Here is a 24,634-nt window from a genome sequence, read left to right on the forward strand (position 1 = left end):
ATGCTCTTTATTCAGCTCATAGTAGTGAGTAATGGAAGTTCCCCCATTAAGTCTGCTTTATATACATTATTTACACAATGGGCCCCACGTGATTGGCTAATTCTGGGATTCTCCTGTAGGCCAATCAGGTTGTGGATTCACTTCCACCTGGAGCTGGATTGGGTGGCTCCTGTGGACCAATCAGACTGCTGCATTCTGGGTCCTATTGTTCTAGGACCAATCAGACTGCTGCATTCTGAATCCTATTGTTCTAGGACCAATCAGACTGCTGCATTCTGGACCCTATTGTTCTAGGACCAATCAGACTGCTGCATTCTGAATCCTATTGTTCTAGGACAAAACAGACTGCTGCATTCTGAATCCTATTGTTCTAGGACCAATCATACTGCTGCATTCTGGACCCTATTGTTCTAGGACCAATCATACTGCTGCATTCTGAATCCTATTGTTCTAAGACCAATCAGACTGCTGCCTTTTGGATCCTATTCAACTCAGTACATAACACAGGCAGTTGCAAGACATTCCCCCACGTGCAAAACACGTCCATCTGCGTTGCAGCAAAGGCAAAAGTATTCCCATTGTTTTAATTTTTTTAAAAATTGCATTGCCTGCTAAGCGGGCCAAACTCTCCCTACTGAATGCAGACGTCTGGTGGAGACGCCATGAGGATTTTTACAGGGTTCTTTCAATTCCTGACGGTGCAAAACGAAGACACCCCCCCCATCAAACATGAACCCCAGAAAGTGGGCTGGGGTGTCGTGTGTTACTCCGGCCCCTTTCCCGCCCGTTTCCATGGCTGCGGCTCCGAAGCGCGTGGGGGGGAGGCTGCCATGGCGACCGCGCCGCGCCGGGCTCGCCTGTTTCGCGCGCCTCGCCCACCGCAATGGAGCAAGGGCGCCTCTCTCGGCAAAGCCGGCGGCAAAGCGGGAGCCCGGCGCCTCCCTCGGCCGGCACGAAGCCCGCCGCCTTCGCCAAGAGCGCCGGGGCGGAGGACGTGGCCGAGGCCGACCTCGAAGCCGCCGTCTCCAAGCTCGTCTGCAGAGTGGGGCGCGTCCAGACGGAGGCGCGCACGTATCTGCACTCGGCCATAGGCTGCGAGCGGGCCAAGCGCTGGCGGGAGGTAACGGGCGCCTCTGCCTCCTCCCTGCTCGCTAGGGCGGCTGCCCGGGGGGCGCGAGAGCGCGCGTGCCTCTCAAAGCTGCACGTAATGGCGCGCATCTCAAAGCTGCGCGTGGTGAATCCTTCGGGCTCCACCGCTCGAATGTGGCTGTGGAAACCTTCGGGGGGATTTATGTTCTGGATATAATCATCTGGCTTGACCCCCTCGAAGAAGTTTCACCCTAGTTTCCATGCTGGATGGGCTGCACGTTCGTTTGTGTGTGACGTAGGGTTCCAACGTCATTTCTCCATTTTAAAGAGGGACGTCCTAATCTTTATCATTTATTGAATTTATATACTGCCCTATACCCGGAGGTCTCAGGGCGGCTTGCAGAATAAAATCAAAATATAAAACCACAAAATACATAACCAAAGTAAAAACAACACGAAGACCCCCTCCCCCCCCCAAAAAAATAAACCCGACACCCCACATTTTAAAAGGGCATAAGTAAGAATACATCTTTCCACACTGGTTAACTGATGCCTATTTTGAACTTTTTAGTACGTTTTTACTGCATGTTTCTACCTTTTTCTGTTGTGAACCGCTTTTAATCTATTAAAGGTAAAGGTACCCCTGCCCATACAGGCCAGTCATGTCCAACTCTAGGGTTGTGTGCTCATCTCACTTAAGAGGCTGGGGGCCAGCGCTGTCCGAAGACACTTCCAGGTCACGTGGCCAGCGTGACGAAGCTGCTCTGGCGAGCCAGCACCAGCGCAGCATACGGAAACGCCGTTTACCTTCCCGCTATAAAGCGGTATCTATTTATCTACTTGCACTTAGGGGTGCTTTCGAACTGCTAGGTGGGCAGGAGCTGGGACCGAACGACGGGAGCTCACCTCGCCGCGGGGATTCGAACCGCCGACCATACGATCGGCAAGTCCTAGGCACTGAGGTTTTACCCACAGCGCCACCCACGTCCCATTTAATCTATTATTATTATTATTATTATTATTATTATTATTATTATTATTATTATTATTATTATTACCTCACACACCTGACTGGGTTGCCTGGCCACTCCGGGCAGCTTCCAACATATATTTAAAAAAAAAACACACCATAATAAAATGTTAAACATTAAAAAAAAAAAATCCCTGTAGATGGCAGTCTTCAGATGGCTCTGCGGTCGCACAACTCCTAAATCTGATGAAAACGGACAACAACAACCCTATGAGGTTGGTTAGGCTGAGAGATTGTGACTGGCCCAAGGTCACCACCAGTGAGCTTCATGGCTGAGCAGGGATTTGAACCCTGGTCTCCCAGGTCCTAGTTCAACACCAACCACCACACCATTCTGAGACACTAAACTTTTGCATTCCTTTTAGAATTACAGTCATTTGTTTTCTTCCTTTGACACAATGGTGTGGCCAGTGGCGAAGCTGCATGCTCAGCTACCAGGGGCAGAGAGCAGGCGGGGGTGCGGCTGTCACCCCCCGGGAGCATGGCATGCATCCGGGGGGGGCACGCCGCCCACGGGGGCATGGCACACCCATGGGCGTGGTGTGAGTTCTGGGGGCGTGGCGCCCAGCGCCCGGGGGGGGGAGTGCACAGCGCGTGTCTGGTGGGGCCGCTGTGATGGCTCTCTCCGCACCCCCGTTCCTCCGCCAATGCTTGAGAGAGCTTGAGAGAAATCAGATTTTCCTTTCCTTTTCTAATAGTACTCTTTTTAAATGAGTGCTTTATACATGAGTCATATTGGATACAAATACACACTGTTGTGTGTATACGTATGCATACATATACACAAATATACACACAATTATATTTCATCCGTATGAATCTTGCAACAACAAAAAGGAGCAACTGCTCTGACCTGCTTTTTGTTTTTGAAACAGAAATTTTGTCACTTGGACGTTTTCACCCCAGCTTGAGGTCCTTATGCTATTTTTATTTTGTTTTCAGGCAATTGAATACTATAGAAAGCTGCTATCTTCCTTGAACAAAATGAAGTTTCCTGCAGAATATGTTCCTGGTCATAGCTGTATACGGCTGGTAATTTCAGTTTAGCATTTAAAAGAAAATAGGACCAAAGCACACACTGTTAAGCACACACTTGTGGGTTTGGCTGTAAAGCATGGCTTGGTTTTTGATTGACTGATATTTTTATAATTAGTATGGTACCAAAGCTTCCTATGGCTGTTCTGGCGGTTGTTTTGTCTTTACGGTATCCAGGCAGCCCCCAGCTTACATGTGTTCAATATGTGAGCGACCGTGTATATGTGCATTGCGATGAACCTGGAAGTGACCCAGAAACGTCATAAGGATGTCACTGAAACATCACTAAAAGTATGGAACGGGGTGAAGCAGAACGGTGTTTGCAGGCTTTTTCAATGGGTTTCAATTATACGTGATTTCACCAACATGAAACGTTCACCACCTTGAAATGTAACCCCCGTGTAAATGGGTGTGTGTGCCTGTAATCTATTTAAATTGTCTTTTAAACATTGGGGGAATAGTCATTCTTGATTATTAGTCCCAATAGTCCTGGTTGCATTCTTATTTCATAGCACAAAATCTTCTTATAGTGGGTATTACTCGTTATTTTGAACTTCTGGGGCTGTTCTAATCATACCAGTACTAAAATATTACAAATAATGTGCTATCCTGGTTCTTTTATTTTAGGTGTTTGAAACATATTATCATCTAGGTGTTGCTCTCCAAAAATTAGATTTGCACCGTGATGCTGTGGAAGCGTTTACTAATGCAATAGAAGCTGCAAATGTCCCCAAGGTATGGAACTTCCATAACATTTGTATTATGTGTACAATTTGTACAGCGGTTCTGTATTGTAGGGAGAGAAACATATTGTTTTCATTTAATTGTTACCTTTTGAGAAGTTTAAAGGAATCAAAGGAATGCATTTTTAGATGTATTGTTCACATACTTAATTTTTAAATAGCATACTATTCACCCCATGATTAAGAGGAATTAGGTTAACAAGCTACTGTTGTGGTAACATTTAACAATTACTGTCCATCACATGAGAACTAACACCTAAATGAGTATTTTGGCATTGGCGACTCTTAGCAAGAACTAATTTCTCAAAATATTTGGATATTTTATGCCGTAGTTATTCCCAAACTCCCCCCCCCACTGACAAATCAAAAATTGCTCAGAGTCTTGGCAAATTGCTTAATTTTATCTGCTTGTTGTACCAATTGTAATGTGCTATGCTAGAAACTATATGAATTGTAATTGTATCTTTATTGCTTCTTTTATTTAGTATATATTTTATCATATTTCAATTTGAATTCCATAGAATACAAATTGTAGTGCAACAAAACACAATATAACACCATTGTGTGAGCACATTTTTATTTTGAAAGCATGGTACAGAGAAAAAAAGTTTGAGAACCACTGCTGTAGAGTCACTTAAGTAGTGTTGATAATGTTATTTAGTATGTTGATTAGACATTATGTAGGCATTGGGGCTTTAGTTTTTTTGGGTTTTTTAAAGTAAATGTCTAGCTGTCCTAGAAAGAAAGTTATGCAGCAAAATGTGCAGATACCCTTCTAAGCAATTTCTGTGAAATGAGCCATTCTGGCTACTCCCACCTGTCAGTGTTTCTAGCCAATGAGTGATGTGAGAGCTGTGATTGATAAGTGAACACCAGGCAATAGAAATCCTTATTGTTTTCTCCTCCCCTTTAGTGCCCTTCTCCTTCTTCTGTCTTATTTTCCAGGCCATGATAGTTTGCCTTCCCTGTCCCTCTAGCAACCAAAATGCATCTTAATCTGAGATCAGGTGGTCCATAGAAGTTATCTTCTGCAGATATTACACAGAAAGTGTGGGTGGATGTCTAGAAATCCTCTTCCTTCAAAAAGGAAAATGTGCAAACTTTGCAAAGAGCTTAGGCATGTTTCCTGCTGTGCCAAAGACCAGGCTTTCATTAAGAATTCATTTCATAATTAACTCACAGTACAATGGTATATACATGCCCACTTAGAAGTAAGTCTCTTTGTGTTTAATGGGGCTTCGCTCCCAACTAATCGGATGCATGATAGCAGCCTAGGCTTTGGTTTAGAGATGGCATTGTGGGAATTTTTTTTATTGTGACTTTAACAGCTGTATGGTGGAAACTCAACAAGGTAATCTTTTTCTAGAGATGCAGTGATAGGGGAAGCTTCCTCACAAATGGCAGCTATTCCCCCACAAGATCCTTTTTTTAAAAAAATGTGCTACATTGGCCACTCTCCAGTTCTCAGGTACAAAGGGAAGTAATCAGAATGAATTACAGATTTTGTTAGAAGATCAGCAGTTTCACATGTGAGTTCTTTAAGAACTCTTGGATGGATAACAGCGGAACGTGATCATTTGTTTATATTGAATTTGTCAGTGATACCTAAAACTTCATTTTTTCACCACTATTTGCTTCAGTTCTTCAGACTTGCTCAGGGATCTTCTGTACGTCTTCTTTAGTCAAGACAAAGGCAAATAATTAATTCAGCTTCTCTGCAATCTCATTTTCCTCCTTTAGCACCCCTTTAACTCTCTTATTGTCCAAAGGCTGTACAGTGGTACTGCTGGTTACAAACTTAATTCGCTCCGGAGATCCGTTCTTAACCTGAAACCGTTCTTAACCTGAGGTACCACTTTAGCTAATGGGGCCTGCCGTGCGATTTCTGTTCTCATCCTGAGATAAAGTTCTTAACCCAAGGTACTACTTTCGGGTTAGCGGAGGTTGTAACCCAAAGTGTTTGTAACCTGAGGTGTTTGTAACCCGAGGTACCACTGTAGTCCTGTTCATACTTATCTGGAGGTAAGTCCCATTGCATTAAGCGGAACACCCAGGTAACTACTGTTGAACTTAATATACTCTCAGACATGCTTCTGCATCTAGCATTGCACTTTTAGTTATGGAAAAATGAGAGTGTGTATTGTTTTGCCTTCAAATTTTATTTCTGTGATCTATTTATACTTCAGATTAAACATAAGTTATTATAAGTGTTGTTGGTGCCTTTGTAGTTCCCATACAATCTCATTAAATTCTGTCTCCGTTCCTTTTTCTCTGCAAGGGAATAAATTGATTTATATGAGCATGCTGCTAATGTTATAGTTCCTTGTCTAGCCCCTTGGGTTCTAATGTTTTTTAAACTCAGTACAATTATGGGAAACACTGCACTGGAATGATGACATAAATCATCCCCATAGGAGTCTGAACAGTCTGGGGAGTAATCTCATAGAACCCTGCTGAGGTAAATAAGACCAGTAATTTGAAATAAATAAAAGAGCAATGGAGCTAATGTGAATGGCTCAAGAATTCCATTAGATTCACAATGGCAGTGTTTATGTGGCATAGCTGTGTAGATCACATTGCAGGGCTGTATTAAATATAATAATATTGCAGCTCACAAGAGTATCCTCTTTTCTCCAGAGTGTCTGTCATGTTGGCTGTGTTTCTGGATCTTACTACCAGACACCTGCGTTTGCGAGGAGAGCTTATGCATATGTAAAATGCGGTAAGACATATTGCTTCTGTAGCCAAGCCCAATAAACATACTTGTGTAGGAAAAGTAATAAGTCAAATTGAAATATATTCTACCCGCCTTGGCATCACTATGGAACAGCGTGATAAGATCTGAGCTTAGATTCTACAGTGTTATGAGTCTGTCTTACGTGCCAAAGGCAGATGTTCTTCTAAATTCAGTGAAAATCAACAGGTAGTGTGCGGATTCGGATCACACCAACTGTGACCCTACCTCCCCTAGGCTGTATACATTCATCTGAAGGTCTTCACAGAGTTGCATACATGTTCTGTATCTTGCTATGTTGCATCCTGTGTTCTGTTGTGAATCGTCAGTGTTCCTAGTGTCTCTGGGATTTGACATCTGTGCACTGAATCCTGGGCAGATACTTTGGGTTTTGTTTCTGAAATCAATCAATCAATCTGAAATCAATCAATTCAAATCAATCCTCTTTTTTTCAATTGCCAACTTACCTCAACCGGCTGATATTTTTGTAATGTAAGTTCAGAATCATTAAGGAGGTGGGATCCCTCTCTCTCTAAAAAAACCCTCTACCTGGCTATTTCAACCACTTATTTCAGAGTTGAAGCTTGCTTTGCAATTAGTCCGAAACCAATCCAGCTCTGTTAAGATGCCATATTTTACAGATCTTGGATTCCCTTGAAAATGAGGCTTCACTTTCACCCTTTTGCCAAACTTAAGTTAAACTGTGCCCAGTTCAACCTAGTCATAGAGAAAAACATTCTTGCCTGTTTAAGTTAAAGCAAATGCCTGTAGGCCAGTGTGGTGTAGCGGTTAAGAGCAGTGGACTCGTAATCTGGTGAACCAGGTTCGATTCCCCGTTCCTCCACATGCAGCTGCTGGGTGACCTTGTTGCTAGTCACACTTCTCTGAAGTCCCTCAGCCCCACTCACCTCACAGAGTGTTTGTTGTGGGGGAGGAAGGGAAAGGAGAATGTTAGCCGCTTTGAGACTCCTTCGGGTAGTGATAAAGCGGGATATCAAATCCAAAACTAAGACATGTTTGTATTTATTTAGGAAAATAAGTTGAAAATCTTTCCTTCAGCACCACCTGTTGACTAGATTACTGTGCACGGAAATCCAATTATGTGCCCATTTAGGCATGTAATTGATAGTTTACCTGAGCAGCAATAAAGCAAGATGGCAGGTTTCCTGCATTTTTTGCTTGCTTCAAACAACCCAATGAAAGAACCAAAACATCTAGCAGCGTTGATAGAATTTGCATTGGAATGGTTTACATGGAGACAGACAACAGAGGCAGATTTACACATGTGCATTCTTAAATGGATCAAGTAACTGCATTATCAACATTTTGATAGATTTATGCAGGTACATTTACAAGTAAGTGGGAAGCCTTTGTTGTGCTTTGCAAAAGATGCTGAATTATGGCTCAGAAAAGTGGTATACAAATATAATAATAATAATAATAATAATAATAATAATAATAATAATAATAATAATAATAAATTCTAAATAATAATGAAGTCATTCTCTTTGCAGGAGGAAGATAGGTAGGTGAGACAAAGGTTTTGTTGGGCTTGTTCCAGCTTGTTTACATAGCACTAAACCATTGATTTTAGCATTACAGTACATGCCAACCAGGTGGATGGGAACTCAACATTTTCTGGCCCTACAGGTAGCCTTGTCTTGGGTTTAATAACAAAATGTAGTTTGCAATGATAGAGATTGGTTGCTTGCTAACGTTATCAGTTGGCCTTCATGCTGAGTTACATTAGTAAGGCTGTGGCCTGTTTCACATGCCACATTAAACAGTAGTTAAAAACAAACCATAATTTAATGCAAATGTACAGGATTCTTGTGCATGCTGCCGAAAAGTTCGCACTCTGCTCCTCGTTCATGGTTTGTTTCTTTCCAAACAAACTACTAGTGGTAACTCAGGTTGATTCTTGGCTTATTGCTTATGGTTTGTTTGGAAAGAAACAAACCTTGAACCAGGTTCAGATGTGGCAGCTTAGCAGGAGCAGAGGAAGAAGGAAGGAAGAGCTTTTCACCAGCATGCCCAAGTACATAGTGCATTCATACTAAACTATAGCTTGTTCTTAATTATAATTAAATGTGATGTGCAAACCAGGCCTGTATGTGCACTAATGAAAAGCAGCAAGCCTGATATAATATTTTGTGGTGGTTGCTAGTCATAGAAGAAACTCTCTCTGCTCTGTTCCTAGGCAAAATCAAAAAAGCAATATGTGATGCTACAAGAGCTGTGGATTTAGACCCCATGAATCCTGTAAGTAGTAATGCTGTGGTTCATGTAACTATAGGATTCACTGTATGTACACTTTATACTCTTGTAGAATTTTAAGATTTTTGGTCGGGGAAATTGTGCCATATTTTTAAGAGGTAAGCCCAAATAAATACACGAATTTCTTTGCAGACTCATGAAGAGTTGAAGCAAGCATCCATGTCCAAGGGCTCAGTTGCACAAAGCCATTTCACGATTTGATAAAAATTAGACTGCTGCACCATAAAACTGAGTATATAAACACAAGCTGAATCTAGTAGAACTTGCTGTTACTTGAGCACAAACATATAGTTGCACTCTCCCTGTTTATCTTGAGTGATGAAAAATTCCAGGGCTCAGCACGTAGCTGAATTTGGTTTCCTTTGGAAGAAGGACACTGGATGCTTACAGTGTTTTGTAATGTTTTAGTTTATTTAAAGATATACAGGTTGGGTATAGGAGGAGGTACATCTTTAACATTCCGATCAGCCAACCAAATCTACCACCCTTCATCTGATCTCGAGAGAAGCAGATCTGAATCTCCTGATGCTGTTAGCTTATAAAGGAATTACAAACTCCTCTTTCTCTGTGTATGTTTCTCTGTCTGTCTTAGTCAAATCTGAAGCTTCTTTTGTTTCTTTTCACACTGAGGCCTACAATACATCATTCTTGACTGTTAACACTCCTTTATTACCTTCAGGATTCTGGCGCGGAGTTGCCTTAATCCACATGGATTGCCCTGTTCTCAGAAATCTAACAGCAAGATGCATAACAATGTAAAACCATATGCAGTGCTTACACTGGATTAATAATACTTCCTAAATCTGTGGTTCCCAAACTCCTCGCCCCCCTGCAGACCACTTGGAAATTCCTGAGGCTCTTGGTGAACCTCTTAATAATTTTTTGGGTGTTCTACTTATCAAAGCACATACATAATTCATATTTTAATAACCGCTTGCCTTTTTAGTGCAATGGATGAATAATCCCCCCATGCTGGCATCGCCATAGACCTGAGGCCAAGCTGCTGAGAAGCGCCCTTTCAACTGGTGATTTTTTAAAGGAAAAAGTAGCAGTCTGTACCAGCACCATATTACAGAAATCAATAAAGACTGGGGAGTCTTTGCCCTGTGTGATGATTTGCCCCTTGTCAAAGCACTCTCTATTGCTATTATTGCAATTGGTCCATGCCAGGATGAAGTCTTGATATTCTTGGTAGTTATGCAGCCTTAACGTGGATCATCTGGAGCTCACAGACCACAGTTTGAGAAAGGTTTGAAATGCAATGCTGTGGCTTCAGTCATAATCTCACCACAGTTTGCATCCACACTGGCTCTCATTTAGTTTCTGGGTACATTCCAAAGTGCTAGTTTTAACCTCTAACACTCTTCAGTTGGCTGCGTCTTAGCTATCAAAAATATTGGACCTGCTCATCACCTTAAATCAGTGGCAGAGGCTCTTCTCTGTTTCCTCCACTATTTGGAGGTGAGGAATGTAGAGAAGCATAGAGGACCATTTCTGCGGCCATGGGATGCCTGGAGAACATCTTCTCTAGGTATGTCTTCCTACTGTGACGGGTGCTGGTAGAAGGAAGGCTGCTGTTCTCTTGTGCCTTTCATTGAAGTGTTCCTTTAAAGTAGACCAGTTCAGCTGTTTTCTCTGTTTATTTCTTATCTTAATCATTGTGTGATTTGTGTTTGTAGAACTTATATATAAATAATTGTTTTATTGTAAGCTGTTTCGAACTGTACAGTTTGGAGTAATGCTGCCCTTGTAGCCTGTCTGTGATCTACGCAGTTCTCTTAGCCATTTCATCTTTGTGGGAGGCCTGTGAAGTAAGTTAGGAGCTGAAAAGTAGTGACTTCTGGTGAGGGGCAGTAGTAATATGCTGAAGATCCCAGGTTGAATCCCAGGTAGAGTTGGGCATTCCCCCTGAAAACCTAGATACTCAATACTGAGCTAGACAGACCAATGATCTGACTGATTATAAGACAGCTTCCTGTGTTGACTTTCCTAAGGTGAGCTCCATCCCTGAGTGGGGATTTGAACCTGGTAGTTTAAGCTTCCTGTGGATTTAAGCTGTGATTTAGGCAAAACACCTTTTTTCCAGTTTTTGCTGACTGCTACACTTTTTATTTCCTAGGATGTGTACTGTATCAGAGCTCTTGCATGGAGCTCAGCAAAAGAAAAAATGAGAGCCCTTACTGATTTGAACTTTAGTTTCAAACTGAATTCATCTCATATTTGCACTATGATCTTAAGGGGAGCTATTTTAAACTCCCTTGGGAAACTGCCTCCTCCGAAGAAAAATAAAGATCATGAAAAGGTAAATGGCATTCTCCTGGAACTTATGGTTTTCATTGGTTTGCCTCATAATTGCCTCCGAAGGGGCTACCAGATTTTATCCAATTCTGAAAAAAGGTCTAGCGCAAAAAAACAAACCACTGGACCTATTAGTATGTAATTTGACAGACTTTAGCTACTTGCTAGGGTCTATTCAGCTATAGATCTCACTCATTACTGTCAGTAAGCTGGGGAAATTATAGTCCTATTAAAATAATAATTATAATAATGATAATAGTGAATTGGAGGGCCACAAAGCTTTGTTTTTCTGAATTGGGATTTGTTTTGTGACCCTGAGCCAAATTGGAGACTCAAAAATTGGTTTCTACTATCTCAGGCTGTTTTTTTCAGAATGTTGAGTGGGAGTCGGAACCAAATCTCGTGCTCGGCGCACACCTCTTGTTTCCATCCCTATCAATTTCATATTCTTCACCACACAGCTCCTCATTGATGGTGAAGAAACAAGCACTGTTTGTGATTATGTATGATTACTGTGACATGGCAGACTAGTAAGGCTATAGCCAGCAGTAGCAATTTAATACATTCAGGTTATCATGTGATAACTGTATTTACTGTGGATAGAATGTTATGTAGCCTGGTTCTGTTTCCTTGTCAGATATTGAAAATCTTTTCTCTCTGTGTGTAATATTAATAAGACAATGGCTGTGAAATCTATGCATTATTACTGGAACCCACTCATGTTTCTTCTCAGGATTTCAGTGGTTCACACGATTGTTAAAGAAGCCATCTCTTGACTTCTACAGATATTATTACATTTCTAGTATTTCTGTTCTGATTAACTCTGAAATTCTTAAGGAAGTGTGACATCACCCACCCACTTGCATGATTTTTAATTAAGTCCAATGTTATCCTCTGACATAGGAAAGTCGAATGCAGACTTTTCCCCACGATGACATGATTTGAACAGCATTTTTATATTCTTTACAAAAGCATTATCCTCTATATCTAGCGCTACAATAGATACACCCCCACTTTTAAATGACTCTATATGTCTACAGTATATGTTACATCCTTGAAGGAAAGCCTCCATTGTGTTTGCCCAACTGCCCAACTGTAGAATGGCTAGTAGCGCTGGCACTGCAATACTAAAAAGGACCAAATCATCTGCTATAGGCACAGCCTAAAATAGTCTTTCCACTTATTTTCATCCCTAACAATGAAAACGAAAACCAAGATCCTTTGCTCCAGTATCAAATTCTGAGTTATCCAGATTCCAAATAAATAAGTCAATTTAGAAATCCTTCAACCCTTATATTCAAATGTCTAGTAGTACTGATTTTTCTGAACACACCGGTACCTGTCTCTGAAGATTATTTAATTGTTTTTGTTTCCCAATAGGCATCTGATATTTCCTGGGAAAGCAGGAATTTCTTTGACGTGGAAGATTTTTATAGTCCAAAAATTCCTTCATTCTATGATAAGTGAGTAGGAATGCAAGCAGCTGCTGCATGCAGTATAAAATTGCATGATAGCAAATGCAAACCATTGGAGGGGGCGCTGTGCTTTTGAAAAGGGCTTGAAGTAGCGAAGTAATCTCTTTGCACTTATTCCATTTCAGTTTGTATCTTCCACTGTAGTTGCAGCAGCACTGTACTTCACTGAGAAGCTGGATTTCTCCTTCAGGGCAATTAAAAACAACAACAACCAGGAAAAGCCATTTGGGGAAGGGGTGACTTGAAGTGTTGCTGGGATATATTTAACCATTCTGCATTCCAAATCCCTTTGCTGGCAACATTCATCCCCACTGACATGGGATTTTCAAATAACTTGGGAGATAATTTGGAGTGAGGAAATAACAACGGGTTCCCAATTGCCCTCTCCTGAAGTGGCTTTTCTTGCTATACACAAAGGATGATTGGTGTGTGTTTGTGTATTAAGAGCAGTTCCAGGATTTCACAACATACTCATGTGAAGTTTATTAAGTGTGTGCATCCACAGTGATATAGGGTCAGAATGAATCAACTGCAGAATCATTCCTTCACTACCAGAAATGCACAGAATGAATGTACTTTTAAATAACATATACAGTTGATTAAAGGTAAAGGTAAAGGGACAGTTAAGTCCAGTCACAAACAGCTCTGGGGTTGCGGTGCACATCTTGCTTTACTGGCTGAGGGAGCCGACGTTTGTCCGCAGACAGATTTTCCAGGTCACGTGGCCAGCATGACTAAACCGCTTCTGGCGAAACCAGAGCAGCGCACGGAAATGCCGTTTACCTTCCCACCAGAGTGGTACCTATTTATCTACTTGCACTTTGACGTGCTTTTGAACTGCTAGGTGGGCAGGAGCTAGGACCAAACAACGGGAGCTCACTCCGTCACGGGGATTCAAACCGTGACCTTCCGATCGACAAGCCCTAGGCTCAGTGGTTTAGACCACAGTGCCACCTGTGTTCTTAGGGAATAAATAATACACAGACACATCATCATCATCATCATTTATTAACATGTAATTTGGATTTTTAAAATTCCTGCTATAATATTCTTTTTTCTTTTTTAAAAAAGCATGTTTGAAAATTAAATCTGACCTTTTATATATAACCTTCATAAAAATGAATGAATAGCCGTCTTTTGAAATGCTGTTTTCAAGAAAGAATTGTGGGGCACATCACCACAGGTGTTATCCTCCAATCTATCTTATTGACATTTGAATCCTATTTGATGCCCGGAAATTAACTGATCGCTGCAATTTGCTCAGTTAGTACTCCAGTTATCAAACAATGTGGTTACCTTAAGCAATTAGCGTGCACTTCATTTTAGGAAATATTTAAATAAGTAACTAGATCTTTAAATAATTTGATTAATGATTTCAGATTCCTTTCTTGATGATTTAAATCAATCCATCCTAGACATACCTTGATTTTTTTTTAAAAAAAAATCTGCATCTGGGCAGAAAGGCTTCTAAAATTATATATTAGCAGAGCTATCTTAGACATGTCTATTCAGAAGTAAGTCTGAAGGAGCTCAATGGGACTTTACTCCCAGGTAAATCAGGCACAGGATTACAGCATGAGGGAAGTATACTCATGCATGAAACCTCAGAGAGCTTCATTCAGCCATTGTAGACTGTATTAATCCCGGCCAGCCAATGGCCTGTCTCAGTATAAAGCAGTTTCCTTTGTTCTTACGTTTTGTGATGTTGAATAAACCATGAAATGAAGGTAATAGTGCATAAATATATTACAATGCATAAATGTTAATAAAACCAAGTTCCTTATCTTCTGATGATTTTTTTATTTATAGATACCTCTGGTCTCTAAATGTTTTTCATACCGTGACTGAAATAGACCTGTTTGATGGAGCTAGATTCCTCTCCAACTGTAAGAGCCAGTAAATGTACTTGAAATGATTATGCTACAAATGCCTGCTTTGCCTTGCCTTTCAGTTAGTTGGATTCCTCGAAAATGTCCTTTGGTTACAGAGACCTACATGAGCACCTCCCTCAGTGGGGTGACCCTCAGCTATGTCTTCCTGGCAGCAGTGTCACTGCTACTTTACTAAGAGGGAGGGGGCAAGGCCATGGCTGCATGGCTGCTCTGGTGGAGACGCCAGAATAGCTCCACTGGTGCGTCAAGGATCCCCAACCTCACCTGCCACCTTTCCCCTCCCCTTCCGTGTATGTAGCAGTGATGCTTCTGCCGGGAGGCTGTTGCTGCCTGTAGGCTTAGATATATTAGGAAAGTCATTTAACAACCCACAGACGCAGATCCATTGACGTTAATGGACACAGCTCATTTAGGTTCATTAATTTCCATGGACTTAGTTGCATACGAGCCCATTTCACTATATCAGGCATAGGCAAACTCCGGCCCTCCAGATGTTTGGGACTACAATTCCCATCATCCCTAGCTAACAGGACCAGTGGTCAGGGATGATGGGAGTTGTAGTCCCAAACCTCTGGAGGGCTGGAGTTTGCCTATGCCTGCACTATATTGTCCAGCAGAAAAAACAGCCTCTTCTTCAGCTGCCACCAATTTTCCTGCATGATGGAATGCTCTCTGAAGTGCTGGTGCAAGATGCCTGAAGCAGAACCCCAATGTCACCCTGCTAGGGCCAATAATAGGTTAAAAGCCTTGCAGCACCATTCAGGCTCCCAGTTCCTGCCTTCAGCTATTCTGGTGCTGCCTGAAAGCTGCTCTGTCCTGCTGCGTGGCAGGAATCTGGTTGTCTAGAATCGTTGCAAGTAGATTGTTCAGGATACTTAATTTTGTTTGTTTGTTTACCCCATACATCAGAACTCTAGAGTAACTTAAACATTTTAAAGTTTTGGTTCTTCCCCCACCCCCCAAAAAAGCAGATGGTGACAGGCTGCTAATTTGTAAAGTGTCTTCACCCTTAGATCAGTCGGTAGAGCATGAGACTCTTAATCTCCAGGTTGTGGGTTCGAGCTCTACGCTGGGTGAAAGATTTCTGCATTGCAGGGAATTGGACTAGGACGGTGATCATTGTCACCCCTTACACTCTTCAATTCTATGATTCTATGTGACCATAAATCCAGCAGCAGCAGCAGCACCAACAACAACAACAACTGTAGAGTAAGATACATTAACTAAACAGTACTTTATGGGAATTTCATAGTTAACTTATTCCTTGAGCAGAGATGAGTGGAGAATCCATTCGGTGCTTATTAGCATGGCTGGAGAGCCTGTGCAAGCCACACAGTCTGCTTTGCATTGTTCTAAGGAATGCTTCTTTCCTCTCCAGTTGTCATCCTGCAGAAAATTCCAAGTAAAAAGGCACTTTCCCCCATGCTCCCCCTCCCCAGAACACTTCCTGCCCTTGGGCTATACACCTACAGAATCCTCTCACATCTGGCTTTCACCTGCAAAGAGTTGTGGGTCTATTTTTGTATTTCTCTGTGTGGTATTTAAGAAGCCTGTCAAATACCTGTCTCCTTTGCCTACCAAGCTTTCAGAAAATCTTGCGCAAAGGTCCCGTTCAAGAAAATGCACTCAAGGGCCAAGCTGCTCAGTTAAGAGTCTTGCATAGTGTGTCTGTTATTCAACACAGTGTTTCATGGCACTGATTCTCGAACAGTGGAGGTGGGCCTCAGTGCCACAACCTGTCCTGTCTCTCATCATTTGCTTGCCCTGTCATCTGGGCCCTGCCGTAGCCTTTCGATTGTGCTGTCAGCAGAAGGTCCTTGCATTCTGAGCAGGAGTGGGTGGGAGACAGATGTTTGGTGGGTGTTTGGAGGGAGGGAAGGAAGGAAGGAAGGTCTCCCTCCTCTGAGGAGAAAGGGCCAAAAGAGATGTTGAAGGGAATTGGAAAGCAAAATGAAGGGTTAAAATTTTATTATTATTAATAAATAAACTGGAAGTAGAAAAGAAGGGGGTGAGAGGGAAAAGAGGTTGCAGGAAAAGTGAATGTAGAATGACCAGGAAACAGGGATGAAAGAAACTGGGAGTTTGGAGGGGAGAAAAAGGTACAAGCCAGTGTGGCGTAATAGTTAGAGTGTTGGACTAGGACTTGGGAGAGCAGGGTTCAAATCCCCACGCAGCTGTGAAGCTCACTGGGTGACTTTGGGCCAGTCGACATTTTTTCACCTCACAGGGATGTTGTGAGGATGAAATGGGGAGGAGGAGAACCATGAACACCACCTTGAGCTCCTTGGATGATAAAGTTGGCATATAAATGTGATAGATAGATAGATAGATAGATAGATAGATAGATAGATAGATAAAAATGTGATAAATATAAACAAATAAATACAAGCTGATTGTGAAAATAGGATTGGAGAAGAAATTACAGGAGATGAGTAAAAATACTTTGAGAGTCATGCTTGGGTTGGAAGGAAAATATTTAAAAGCATATCTAGAGTCTCTAGATCAGTAAATTTTAGCTTCCGGAAAGCTGAGCAATGCAAGTCCCCGCCACAAGGAAAACACCGTGGCAAAGAATGCAGTGATAGCAACAGAACATGATGTCTGCTGCCTTTATCTGCCACCATTTTGTGGAAGCCTCTGCCACTGCAACACTGTTCTGTGGCCAGTGAGCCTCAGTAATTTTCAACCCATCTCAAGCAGATCCTAGGGGAAGAAATTTTTTAAGCAGGTTTTATGGGAAAGATGAACCGTTATGCCAGTTTTTCCATTTTGTTGTTGCTGAGTGCTCCCCATGTTTTACTGGAAAGACTAAAGGCTGTTTTCGGTGCTGTGCAAGCAGCATTCCACTTGAGCAACAGGACTTCTTCTTCTCTTCTCCCTTCATGCCCCTGAAATTGCTCTCGAGGGTCCTCTAGCCCAGCGTTTCCCAACCGCTGTTCCGCGGCACAGTAGTGTGCCGTGGAACTTTGCCTTGTGTTCCGCGTGGAGGCGGCCAAGTCGGGCGGTGAGAGGCGGGGCGGCGGCAGCGAGCACATGCAGGGCTGCGAGCGAGCGAGCTCCCACCATCGCCGCTCGCTACCGGGCCTGCGCATCCGCTCGCTAGTGAGCGGGGAATCCCATCCGCCCCCACGTGAGGGGGAATCCCATCCCAGCCCCCGCGAGAGCAGGGGAATCCCATCCGGCCACGCCTCCTGGCCAGCCAATCGGCTGGCTGGAGGGGGCGTGGCTTACCCTTTTTAGGGCCGGAGCAGAGGGGGCTCGCCCTCTCTTCTCCGGCTAGCCCCATCGCCGCTCGCTATTGCCCGGCAACCGCGCCGCCACCCCTGGCTCCCCGCGGCGGGTGATCGTGCAGGCTTCGACGGGCGAGCTGCTCCGCTGCCTGGGGGACTTCGTGTGCCGCCGCTGCTACCACATCCCATCGCCGCTCAGCCTGCGCGTGCGCGATCGCTGCGCGCTGACGTCATGGGGCGGGGCTTTAATGGTGGTGTGCCGCGAGATTTTTTTTTTGTAAACAGGTGTGCCGTTGCCCAAAAAAGTTTGGGAAACACTGCTCTAGCCTTCATCAGCAGATTTGGAGGGTGTGGGACTGCAGGCGGAAGAAGGGAGAAGTTCCACTCCTTAGAAGAAATCTGTTGGACAAGTGGAACAGAAATGTTGCATACAACACACGACTTTGCTACGTGTGCCTTAAATTGGGTTTTATTACGTAGAAAAATATGCCTCCTCAAGTCAGCAGAATTCTTAAAGCGACTGCTATTCTAGCAGTGAAAGCTGTACATATGATACTTGTTTACTTACATTCTGATTTCTGTTCTGCCTTAGCTAAATATTTCGTGGCTTTTTTTGTTTTAGAGTTCGTTTTAATCCTTTAATTCAGAAAAAACTTTTTCTTATGAATATATATATATTGCATAACATAATTTCTCATGTTTTTGAATTAGCCATTAGCAAAAACAAAGAACAAAACTTGGGGAGACCATTTAAATGTGGCTCTCTGACAACGTATTCCGACAACATTTCCTTATTAAGGCGAAAGATGTACTCACGGCAAAGCATGGCATCAGTCACAGGAATTAATGGTAATAATTAAATAGATACTTAAAAGATACTTAAACATAAAAAATAATAGGATGCTTTCTTGCTTCAAGCTTGGAAATGTAGTTATGATTGTTAAGGTGCTTGCATTTGCACAGACTGAATCTTGCACACACAAACATATGCATGTACCTAGGGATGTCTGAGTATTTTGATGAAAACAGGAGTAGAAATTGCTGGTGTTTGCTTATCAATCCAGTGAATATAATTGCTATTCACTGTTATTGCTTTGAGTCCAGGATTGATACGTAATTGATTAGGTTTCTCTCTCCCCCCCCCCACATTTGCATCAAAATGAATGGGGTGGAATAAGGCAATGGCCACATAATTCACATTATTGATCTTGTAAACGGTGTAAATTATATAATTTTATCACAGCAGGCAGCAAGACAGTGTTTTGGGTGGAGGATAAACTGGGGCAGAACAGAATAGCTCAGCTGGTTTAAAGCAGCCTTCCTCAACCTCGCCCCTCCAGATGTTTTTGGCCTACAACTCTCATGATCCCTAGCTAGCAGGACCAGTGGTCAAGGATGATGGGAATTGTAGTCTCAAAACATCTGGAGGGCCGAGGTTGAGGAAGCCTGGTTTAGAGCGTGGCGCTCATAACGCCAAGGCTGCAGGTTCGATCCCCGTAAGGGCAGCTGCACACTCCCTTCCAACTCATATGATTCTGTGCTCAAGAAACAGTGTTGCATATTCCCCCTTCCACCCTTATAAACAGCCCTTCTGCTATGTGAGGGTGATTCAAGGAAGCTGAAGAATAGGAATAAAGTCCTTAAAACAATATAGGTAAAGGTGCCCCCTGAACATAAGGTCCACTCACAGATGACTCTGGGGTTGCGGCGCTCATTTCGCTTTACAGGCCGAGGGAGCCGGCGTACAGCTTCTAGGTCATGTGGCCAGCATGACTAAGCTGCTTCTGGTGAACCAGAGCAGTGCACAGAAACGCCATTTACCTTCCCGCACACAGCGGTACCTATTTATCTACTTGCACTTTGACGTGCTTTCAAACTGCTAGCTTGGCAGGAGCAGGGACCGAGCAACGGGAGCTCACCCCGTCGCAGGGATTCGAACCGCCGACCTTCTGATTGGCAAGCCCTAGGCTCCGTATATTAAAACCTGTGAAAAGAGAAGTCCACAGTAATTTCCTTAAATAGTCACAAAATCAACCAAATACTACACTGCAGATTTATATATAATTTATAGTATATTTGCTGTTAGGTGTGTGCAGTTGCTTTTTAAATACATCCTAACATTTGCTTTTCTATATTATTATTATGCTTGAATACTGGATTGGTGCTCTCAGGGAAGAATCGCTCCAGTTTATCATCAGCATCTGGTAATCATTTTATTTTTTTCATATTGTTAGAATTTGTACCAGAATTGTTTTTATATAAACACTTTCGAAATATTAAAGTGCTCATCAAGCCCTGGAAGCTTCAACAGAAGATTCAGAAAGAAAACCTGAAAACATGATCAACTTTGTATATTATAATACAGGCAATGTAATCCATCTTATCCCCTGGCAGGAATCTATGTTCCAAGCAGCTGGAGCCACATATATTTAAAGCCATATTGGCTTGTGAGTTGTGTGGTTTCCCCTGCTGCCATACTCTACCTTTCTCTTAGATCAGTCTGTAGTAATATAATCAACCTGCCACAAAATAAATCAACCGGCTTCTGCAGACTGGTGGTATAAAATATTACAGGATTTCAGGCAGGAAGCTGATTAGAAATGAAGCTGTGTAAAAGCCCACAGCCTTTGCAGGTGCAAACAGTATTTAAAGCAGAATCACATGTGACTTCCCCGATAGCAGCATAAGCACAAATCATCAGGAATGCACAATAAAAATGATGTCTGCAGAGTCCCGAAGACTACACTGGATTTATACAATGCCTTTTCAGGGGGAAAATACTTCTTGTTATATTTACTATTGCTCTCCTAATAAATTTTATCATTTGTGCCCCCCCCCCTTTTTTAAACTGTGCCTGACTACTGAATTGGTGTTCTTATTGAAGAAAGACTCACATTTGCCAGCTACACAGGAATCTGGCAATTAGTTTTCCTTACCATGATCATTGCTTTCCATCTCAAAAAGGTTGCATTTGAAGGTGTTAAAACGTTCAACAGAAGCTGCAGAAAGGAAACCTGAGAATATGATGCACTTTGTACATTGCGGGGAACGCAGTGCAACCTCAGCACATGGCAGGAATCCTTTCGCCAAGCAACTGAACCATCTCTTCCCACCCCCCAATGCGGCATGCCTGCCATTAGCCAGAATACTACCTGTGAGATGCAGGGCCATAGGGCCAGCAATTCGTGGAAACTTGAAACCCCCTGCTGTCTTCTGAACTTCTCTAGGCCTTGGCCATTTCAATGAATAAGGCAGCTTGGTTTTCTGTGGTTTACTGGGCCTGGATGTTTCCTCAGAAGGAATACCTAGAGACAGGTAACTCTCAAGTCCACCACCATACAGAGGCTGCAGTTGCACCCTGCACTGGTAGCGCAGAAAAATAAATCCTACAAATCTAGATAAACTCCACCTTCACCTAGCGATAAGGAATGACACAAGGCTGTTTGCTGAGCACCTTTGGGTCAAGATTAGATGCACTCTTGGCCCCAGAATCCTAATCTGCCTGGGAGTATTTCTCATAGTGCACAAGTATGACTTCCTAGAAGCATGAACAGTAGAGGGGCTACGGAGTGTCTTGCCTAGATTATTATGCCCAGGCTCACTGCCTCCCCAGCAATGGTATAGGAGCCCTTTCTCTGCATGGAGCAGCTTTCTTGGGCCAGTAACCTTCACCAGTAACCTTCCATAGGATAGTCAGGAGGTCCACCCTCCACCTTCATGTGACATTCAAAGATCATTACGTTTGCTTCTTAAGAATCCTGCAATGGCTCGTGCAATTAGTACAATAAAGCTTTTTCCTCCCACCATGTTCTAGAGATATTGCTCTTTTCAATGCCCTTGTTCTCTATTCTGCAACCCTATTGACTGACAACTTAAAGTTGGACTTACCATGATTTAGGTATGGGGGAGAAATTCAATTCAGTTTGCATTTAAAGGTGAACCTGCATAGTTTGCACTTTCCCAAGCAATATGCAAACTGAAACATTTCCTAAAAAATTTGCACCTTTCTGAATTTTGTAGTGCCAAATAATGTGTATCCCCCTACCTGTTTAAGTCTTATGCGTTCAGTTTATCCGTATGTTTTATCTTATGCTGGTTTGTGACAGAAATAAAATTTGATACTGTGTATGAAAATGCATATGCTAGGGTCAAGTTTGCATTGAAACACACCTATAGGTGCAAATAACCTACAAAAACACATTATAGTAAGGAAATGTGTTTTAGAAAAAGCTTGTGTATTAGGTAAAATTGCATACAAAAGTTTGTATAAAGAGAAATTCACACTAAAGCACTGATGAATTTTCATGAGGATTTGTAAAAACAACAACAACCCAAAATTGTTGTGGAGAACTGAACTTAAGATTGAAAAATCAGAAACAGATAAACTTGACAGATTCACCATGGCTACTGTGAAGTACTCTTCTAGTAAGCAAGGAGTGAATCAGACTAGCTCACACACACAATAGGGGAACAACCAGATCATTGAGAGTGGTTTGCATGTTTCCGCTGCACAATTTACCATGGCAGTTTCTTAGTTAAGGACGCTGCTGTAGTCTAACTTTCCCTAAACAATGGCTTTTTGTTTGTAAGAAATATTATATGAATTAGGCTGGAGTCCATTTGAAAATTGGTGATGGTTACACTAATGCAAAAATATAGATGAGAGAATACAGTAACCCTCCCCTCCCTGTTCCTTAGGCAGTGAAAATTTAAAGAAAACTGTGGCAAAAAGATCAAGTTCATTTACAGGCTGGAATGCATGAAGAAATCAGCTTTCAGCAGGATCCTGGTGGCATGGTACATGGCAAGGTATCAAGTGATGTTTTGACACTGGAGCTTAAAATATGCTATATTTTAAAACTGGCATTCTTTAAAATGTATTCCGTTCCTTAGTAAAGGGCTTTATTAATATATGCATATCTTGAGTGTGTTTGTATTGTACCTCCTTGGTGACGCTCTCAGGATCCTCAGTTGTTTGTGGGTGGCATGCCAAAACCTACACCGGCCCCAAATCTATTTGCATTGTGCATTTACACAAGTCATAAAGATAAAACACAGCTTGATATTATAACTGGAGAGGGCCCATAAGATTTTTCAAAATAAACGTGAGTGACTTTAACTTGCCCATTGACCACATTATGCAGTGCTAGAACATTACTCATTTATATCAATTCAGAACACTGTGCATAAAATTGTTTCTGAAGAGGAAGGGAAATACCTGTGCTCTTAGTGTTACCACGCACACCTCACTTTTTGTCCCCTTGACGTGCCCAAAAGGCATCTAACAAAAGTTTCAAAACAATATTCTGCCTAAATAGCATAACATGAAAGCAAGTGGAGCAAAGTTTTCTCAGGCTTGGAAACTTTCTGGGCTGGGTTATTATGCCTATGAGCATAATAACTGTTCCTCGGTCTTTCTGTTTATTACCAAGAATAGTAGTGTAGTTCTAGTCTTGAATACACCTCTGGGATTTTGCTAATGTGAGTATGCCTTGCTCTGCTTTAGCCAAGGTGATTGAATCATGCCATAAATTTCGCATGAACATCTAGGTTTTTTTCTACATTCCTTGGTATTCCTAGTTAAAGTACAAACATGTACATAAAATCAAAAAGAGCAAATCCAATAAAACTTTTACTTCTATTACTGAAAGGATTTATTTGTTTATTTATTTGCCAGCTGGTGTGTAGCACGCTTAGGATTTTGTGCAGTGCTCTTTCACAGTGCAATGACAACTTCATATTGAAGTCAGAAATTCACAGAGGCATAAACACAGCTGCTGATACCCATAAAACAACTTGTTTACAGGGGGAGGCATAATCAGTACTATCAAGTGTTTTGTCAATTACATTAAAAACAGAAACAGAAAACAATATGTATTTGACAGGAGATCATTTTAAGACATTATATTTGCATAATGCACACCTTTTTACGTTGTGCGAAGCAACGAGACACAGAAAGAATGGTATCCATTATTCATGAACTGAAATAAAGCATCGCATGGAAACGCAGGGCTGAGACTCTTCTGATATTTGCAGGCTTGTTTCTTTCTTGCTTGGGAAATTAGTGGCAATTATTGTTGTTTTGCTGTTTAACTACATCTTGTTCCTTGAATGGATGACATCCCTTTCATACGGTCTTCTAGTTAGCGCAGATCAGCACCAATGCTTTTGACATCTCACGATGACATCTCAGGGAAGACATGCTCCTGGCAGATCCGCTCAGCCAACGAGCTACTTTAAGCAATAGCCGTTTGGATTGGCGACAATCCGTGAGGCTTCCAAAGCAATAACAGGCCTGCTTAGTAGAAGAGCTTCTGATTTGCCTGCAGAAGGTCCTAGGTTCAATCCTTGGCGTCTTCAGGTAGGACCGGGAGAGAGCCCTGCCTGTCCGTGTGGACAGTACAAAACTGTTCATGAACCAGTGGTCTGACTCAGTCTAAGGCAGCTCACCATGTTCATGTTTTCTCTCTAACTATTGTGCCCCACTATGACCTGTTCAGACATGAACAAGGCTGCAGTCATACAGACATTTGGTTTGGGAGTAACCCTCAACAATAGGACTTACTTATATGTGAACGTACATAAGATTGGGCTGTAAAAGGTAATTTGAACGTGAATGGGGATAATTTAGTAGTTAATGCCCCTGTAAACTGCTCAGGTGGCCCAGTGCAAGTGCAGCAGTGCTTTTTCAGGCATTGGGCATGCCTGTGTGTATTACAAAGCTTCCCTGACTGTGAAAGGGATTAAATCCGTCCACTAGTGTCCTCTTTGCGAAACGTGCCCCTAAAACATGCCCCTATATCTAGAGAGACCTGTGCTGTGCAGTTTGCA

General features: G+C 42.3%; 1 protein-coding gene across 1 annotated transcript; it reads left to right on the forward strand.

The window, feature by feature from the left end:
- The first annotated feature begins 833 nt into the window (after positions 1-833).
- LOC310687871 (uncharacterized protein) lies at positions 834-22,728 on the forward strand. The gene is made up of 11 exons (XM_083463731.1): positions 834-1,120; positions 3,062-3,151; positions 3,782-3,889; positions 6,535-6,619; positions 8,832-8,893; positions 11,028-11,210; positions 12,587-12,669; positions 14,491-14,567; positions 18,515-18,652; positions 19,975-20,007; positions 22,502-22,728. The coding sequence occupies exons 1-11, from the start codon at positions 884-886 to the stop codon at positions 22,564-22,566; spliced, it is 1,161 nt and encodes a 386-aa protein (XP_083319857.1). The 5' UTR covers positions 834-883; the 3' UTR covers positions 22,567-22,728.
- Positions 22,729-24,634: the final 1,906 nt, after the last annotated feature.

This window comes from Podarcis liolepis (assembly GCF_965112155.1).
Source record: "Podarcis liolepis genome assembly, chromosome: 10".
In the NCBI taxonomy this organism is placed as follows: Eukaryota; Metazoa; Chordata; class Lepidosauria; order Squamata; family Lacertidae; genus Podarcis; species Podarcis liolepis.

Bases quoted from the DNA above. Each gene is read 5' to 3' on its own strand.
- LOC310687871 (XM_083463731.1), top strand. From the start codon at position 884: ATGGAGCAAGGGCGCCTCTCTCGGCAAAGCCGGCGGCAAAGCGGGAGC. The intron at 8,894-11,027 runs GTAAGTAGTAAT...TTTATTTCCTAG, and splicing joins ATTTAGACCCCATGAATCCT to GATGTGTACTGTATCAGAGC. The intron at 12,670-14,490 runs GTGAGTAGGAAT...TTTTATTTATAG, and splicing joins ATTCCTTCATTCTATGATAA to ATACCTCTGGTCTCTAAATG.